Here is a 6,414-nt window from a genome sequence, read left to right as displayed (position 1 = left end):
AATGATATAAGTGGATTTATAAGAAAAAAAAAAAGAAACGTATACAATAAAAATTTGAATTATAAAGTATTATAATTTATAAATATCTATTTTGAAATAATTTTTTTACTTTAAAAACGTAAATAATAGTGTTGAAAACCTTGCTTTTAAAAATTGTAGCAATATAAATTCCTACACACAGGATGATTAAACGAAAAGATAAATCTAGTTGTCATTAAACGGATAGCAACTATATTTCCGTTATGTTTATCGTTTAATAGCCTTCACATTGACACCAGCTATTCGGATCAGCTGACGTAAACGTAATTTAAGACAAAAGAAGAATCGAGCCATGAACAAAAAAGTGGAATAAGGTACAAGCAAGTATTAATTTAATTGTGCATAAAACTTATACATTTTTATAAGATGGAGTTAAACATTCAGGAAATTAGTTTAAGTATAATTTACAATAATCTGAGAGCAGAAAAGAAAGTGAAAAAAGTTCTTTCTAAAAAAGAAAAAAAACCACTGACGATTTTGAAGTGTTAATCGGCGACACGTGAATTATATTTTCATAGAAACTGAAATAAAATATATACTATATACAGAGAAAAAAAGAGATAAGAGTATAATAAAAATTAGAGCCAAAGTTTTAAAACGTAGCTGCAAAGTGACGGAAGTAATTTCGAAGAGTAGCAATTTGAAACATACCTACTGAAAAAAATCACGTCATACATGCATGAAATCATGTAATAAAACATGTAAATCATATGTAACGTGTATATAAGTCACGTACATTGAGAAACAAATACTGTTGATTCAATTAAAGTCTGCATTACGGACTGTCACTAACATAAGTGATTAATTCATGTATATTTTATTGATATAAAGGCATAAATTATTATTTCAATAATCAAGGCCTTTATGTCAATAAAAATATACATGAATTAATTACTTATGTTAGTGATAACCCATAATATAGACTTTAATTGAATCAACAATATTTTTTTCTCAGTGTAGCGGATTATTCTAAATTAGTACGCGATTTTAAAATTACGTATTTTGAAAACTCACATGATAATATGTTCTTTTTTCTTCTATTCCTATTATTCTTTAAAATTCGATATAATATCATATAATGGATGAAATTATTTGTAATATTATATGATTTTTCAAATTACATTATTTTGAAAAAATTACGTACTGATTTGGAACAATCCATTACGTAATTACATGATTTAATTATATGATTTCATCATATAACGTTATGACATAATTTTTTTCAACAGGGATAATATCGACAGATGTCCGGAAAATTAGGAATAATGTAATAGACAGCTAAAGATTGTTTACATTGGATAAACGAGTAATTATATTTTTAAGCCACTATGGCCATGATAAGGTTTGTTTTGGCCGGTCTGGTGTTATTCTTGACAAAAGTATCGTCGAAGTCACACCTGACGAAATGTTGCCCGCCAGGAGAGATCTTCTCAGGACATTCCATCGTAGAGTGCGTTTCAGTACCGAGGAACGCAACGGAACTCTATATTCAACATTGGAACACCACTACGGAGTTCCGAGGAATTCCTCAGTGTAAGGAACCCGAAGATCTTGTGACAACGCCGCTTGACGATCTTGATTCCGACAATTTCATAGAGGTAAATTGTAATGATTAAATTGGTCTTCTTAAGTGTCTTCAACTGAGATTGCAATATTTTGGCGAGGTAAAAGTCAAGCCTCTTTATGAAGAAGTATAAAGAGAAACATAAAAATTGATGATAAAAAAATTAATGGAATAAAAAATACAATTTTTTTCAATAAAGTGACACTTTTCATTTGTCTTTAATTTTACCTTAATTTTCTTCATTTTGATTGCTAAGATAAATGACCATGATATGGTGGTGCTTAAAGTAGAAGTCAAGTGTTTTTAATAACGAAATTAAAAGAAAAATGCTTTTCTTAGAGAAGTAATGAAATATATAATAAAAAACTTATCACGACACGATATAATCCGCAAACTTTTTGTCACTTCTGAATACAATACAAAAATTTATTTTTGCGCGAATATATAAAAGACCGAAAAATACAAATTTTATAATTAAAAGTAGTACTTTTATTCTTATCTTAATTTATTTTAATTATGTAAATTAATATTAACGTTAATTCTTAATGTGCTAATTAATGATATCTTGATTCTCTTGTTTTGCTAATTCTCAACATTTAGATTAAGATATAATCAATCACTTCCTCCAATTATATTAATTATTAGATTATTAAGTATATTAACCGCTTCTTTTGTATATATGGGTGCGGCTTACTTCATTAAGCATACAAATGTTATGAAAACTGAAAGAGTAAATATAGCAACATACTTGCAAAAGAGTATCTCAATTTTTCGAAAATAGAAGAAACTTAAATGATAAAAAAATCTCATTTTTACGTTTAACTTTCGACAGGGAAATGGCTAAATGCACTTTCTAGATTCACATATCTATTTACATCGTAAAAAGGAACATATTGTACTTTTGTTCTTTTGATGATATTTTTATGGTAGCTATTATCGTTGCGTAACAAAAGTATAATACTATCCCAATTATATAATCAATTATGTGAAACGGCAAATTTAAATATAAAAAAAAGATCCTTGTTTATCAATTTGATAAACTGTTTGTAGGTGTCGGCTTGCTTTGAAATACTTCACGTGCAAGCAACTGGAGAGAGTAAAGTAATAGTCGTTCATTGTCGATCGTACAAAGATCGACTAAAAGCGATTAACGCATCCTTTCCGCAGCTCACATATATCAGAAAATGTTGCTCTCGCGATACTGTATTCGACAGTCGCACGAAGGCTTGCGTGCCGCAGTTAAGCGAATTAGACAGCCTTGCAGCATTTTTATTAAATGGATCGGCTAATTCAGATCTTGTAGTAATAGCTACCGAAGGTCCACCTACGTGCAAAGGCCCTATCGTCGACTATGAGATTGACAAAAACGATGTCTTTGTACAGAACAGTACATATTCAGTAAGTAAGAGAAAATTAAAACTTATTATAAGATATAAAAAAAGATCCTACTTTGAATATATATAAAAAAATATTTGAAATTTTTTTTTGACATATTTTTTATTTTATGCCTTTTTCGTCAAAATTTATGGATCGCTTCATGCATAAGCAAAAATAAGATTAATTTTTTATTTTAGCAAGTTGACTATAAACATATTTTATTTAATATTTTCATATTCTATTTCATATTCTATTAAAGCATAATTCACTGAAAATTAATTAATTGCTGTATATTCGAAATTAATCAGTTGAGATAGAATATATTAATAGCTTTTGAAAAAGCATTCTAAAATATATATTTATTTTTCGATTTGTGTATGTGCTCAAGGACATTTAATAATTTCTCAAATATTACAAATATTACAAATCTTATGTTAGACATAATATTATCTTTTTTAGAATGAAAATTTTCTAAACGTCTCATGTGTGTGCTATACATACAATATTTTATAGAAGCAATTATCTTCTGGACGTGTCAGTGTGAATTAATACAACATTATCGTAAATCAAATAATTCGACAGGTGATGGTTCCAGCGTTCAATGCGACAATGAATATTGTCAAAGAGGAACTATTGGTTACTGAGGGTAATGCTTGCCTCGAGATGACGGCGGATTCTGATCGAACATTGATAGCGCGCGTCTGCAGAAATCCGGAATTTTGTCACAGGAATGCTTGCATTAGAAAGTGCTGCGCCGAAAATGAGTTCTTTTACGCCCAGGGATGCAATAAACTCGCTGTACCCGACGAACCGATAGAGTTTCACGAGGCCCTCGCAAACGCCGTAAATCAAACGAAATCGTCCGCTTTCGACACGACCAAAGGTTCTTCCAATAACATTTAAATGTTCTTATTACCTTCTAAGAAAGAAAGTTGACTGTTTATTTAAAGTTTATTGATAATGAATAACAATTGTGCAACAAGTTGCACACGTTGTCGACGAGAGTTCTGTATGCATGGAGAAACGGAGTTAATAGACTTCTCTCTGATTGCTTAGACTATGGAATCTTGATTGGGAAGCCATGTAAATATGGCATGTATCCCATGGATCCAACGGAAGAAGAATGGGTGCTGACATCAGAAGGACATGTTGTTATCGAAAATTATGATGAATACGACCAGGACAAATATTGCATGGACGTCTTTTACAACAAATCGGAGTTCGATCACAACTTTCATTTGTTCATATGTTTTGACAAACCGGAGACAAATAAGATTTCAGCAAGGTATACATTATTTTTATTTTTTTCAATTGTAAAATTGTATTTAATAACTGTATAGTAACCAGTCGTGTACTTTTATTAGCGTTTATTATTTTAATCAGCTTCACTTTTATCTCGATAGAGATGTGACTGAACAAAGAGAGTGTGAATATATTTACCGAAGCGCTTTGTAGTATCGGGAAAGTTGTTTTAGAAAAGTATGAGTTCGTATTGAGTTTCTAGAAATTAAAGTAACGAATGCATCGCATTAAGGTTTCTATCGACGCTGCCGATGCATTTCTATGCATTCAGGCTTTCGTCTCTCCCACCGCAAATTCTGTCAAATTTGGTGAAACCCGGCAGGCTTGATTTGTTTAAACTTCGCAAAGTCAAACAAACGTAGCATACCAACGTTCTGCACAATAGATGATGCCCTGTATTCGAGAGCTATAAACGTTTTAGTTGTACATATACGCGGCGCAAAGAGAAACGTTAATCAATGTCTACGAAATTGATGAAAATAATGTTGGACGAGTCAATTCAATACGCTTCAAATAAATACGTGTCAAATACGAAGCGCAAAATGTATTTCTCGCTAATAGATACCAAGTGAACACCGTCCTGGAAGTCATCAGCTGCGCCTTCCTGTTAATAACCTTGCTGGTGTACGCGTGCCTGCCGAGTCTGCAGAATCTTCATGGTAAAACGCTGATGTGCCATGTGAGCAGCCTCCTCCTGGCCTTCACCTGCTTGCTCATCATCACTTTGATCATGCCCAGTAACGTGATTGAAGAACAAATTATGACAACATGTAAAGCTTTAGGTTTGTACGCCGATATTCTACGAAATATTCATGTACAAGTGACGTTAATGAAATGACAAAAAACAATGTTTTTCCAGCTTATACCATGCTTTTTTCTTTTCTATCGGCGTTTTCCTGGCTTAACGTCATGTGCTTCGACATATGGTGGACCTTTGGGTAAGTCATATGACACCATCATGCGACTGGGTCAAATAGGACAATCGAAGAAATAAAATTGGGTAAATGAGACAAAGCCATAACTCACATCTTGACAGAAAATCAATAATCATTTCTGTTTGATGACTGATAAATAAATTAGTCGGTCTCTTTTAATAATCTTATGAAGTTTGTCATCGCACAAAATTGTTTACCCGATGGTTTCTTCGATGTTATCTCAATTACCTCATTGATCTTTCATAGAATGTCTTGTCGTTCTCATTAATTCCCATTGTGAGCGCCCTATATATGTCTCTTCATGAATTCATTGTGTTCTACGTATGTTGGTGCTTAAACAAATATACACTGCCAAACATTAAACACTGAAATGACTCAACGCGTTTAATATAGTGCCAATACTATATGCATAACACGTAGAAAAGTATTTAGTTCACGAAAAGTTTAAGTTAGGTAATAAGTTTGTAACTTCCACAGAAAAAGAAATTACTTTTTTAATGTATTTTTAATTTATGTTTTTTTTTTAGCAAATCAGTATTGTAATTAAAAATCAGAGAGACGTGACGTCTCGAGAACATATAAATCTTGTTGAAAATAAATAATATTTCTGCGAATTTTTTTATGGAGAAGAAGAAATAATTTCTAGACGTATTGTGCCCTATCAAAGAGCGACGATTGATCGGGACTGGACATATGTCATCCGTCGTTTTTAGGCGGTTACGAACGTAACGTTTGTGTGTTCAAGACGCTATTCTAGCTGGGAGATTTGTAAATATACGGAGAAAATAGATTCCCATACGTCGCGGTGACGATGCCGGTACAGCTTAACGTTAGCTGGCTGGCGCACGCTCTCTTGATCGGGAATTCCACGAGACCGGTTCTTATTTTTTCATGACGTTCATTCCCCGTGGATCGAAAAGTAAATCATGTGATATTCATGCGGCATTCACGGAATTTTACGACTGAGTCCCAAATCGACTTCCTCAAATTAAGATCGACTTCGTCGTAACGAAGCAGATTGCCTCAATCTTTTTTGAGACGTGACATTTAAGAATCAGTCGCACGCTTGATCATCAATTCTAGTTTTCCTCATCGTCTGATTAATATTAAAAGCGTTATTTTAAGAAACACACTTGAAATAAATATTAGAGTTTTGTAGATTAACATATTTTACGCGGAGTGTTACACATCGCTATT

The 6,414-nt window shown here is 32.3% G+C and overlaps 1 protein-coding gene across 1 annotated transcript in view; it reads left to right on the top strand.

Moving 5' to 3' along the window:
- The first annotated feature begins 329 nt into the window (after positions 1 to 329).
- The window catches only part of LOC108755002 (G-protein coupled receptor Mth2), a 9,100-nt gene continuing 3,015 nt past the window's right edge, over positions 330 to 6,414 (top strand). The window contains exons 1-7 of the mRNA XM_018497702.1: positions 330 to 353; positions 1,363 to 1,637; positions 2,654 to 3,001; positions 3,563 to 3,863; positions 4,037 to 4,265; positions 4,844 to 5,064; positions 5,142 to 5,220. Of these exons, the coding sequence (XP_018353204.1) occupies positions 1,368 to 1,637; positions 2,654 to 3,001; positions 3,563 to 3,863; positions 4,037 to 4,265; positions 4,844 to 5,064; positions 5,142 to 5,220 (1,448 nt within the window). The 5' untranslated portion in view covers positions 330 to 353; positions 1,363 to 1,367. The remainder of the gene's footprint in view (positions 354 to 1,362; positions 1,638 to 2,653; positions 3,002 to 3,562; positions 3,864 to 4,036; positions 4,266 to 4,843; positions 5,065 to 5,141; positions 5,221 to 6,414) is intronic.

The sequence above is a fragment of the Trachymyrmex septentrionalis genome, unplaced genomic scaffold, assembly GCF_001594115.1.
Source record: "Trachymyrmex septentrionalis isolate Tsep2-gDNA-1 unplaced genomic scaffold, Tsep1.0 scaffold83, whole genome shotgun sequence".
Lineage (NCBI taxonomy): Eukaryota > Metazoa > Arthropoda > Insecta > Hymenoptera > Formicidae > Trachymyrmex > Trachymyrmex septentrionalis.
Note: the sequence above shows the minus strand (reverse complement) of the source record. Positions and strands in the feature narration are given on the sequence as shown.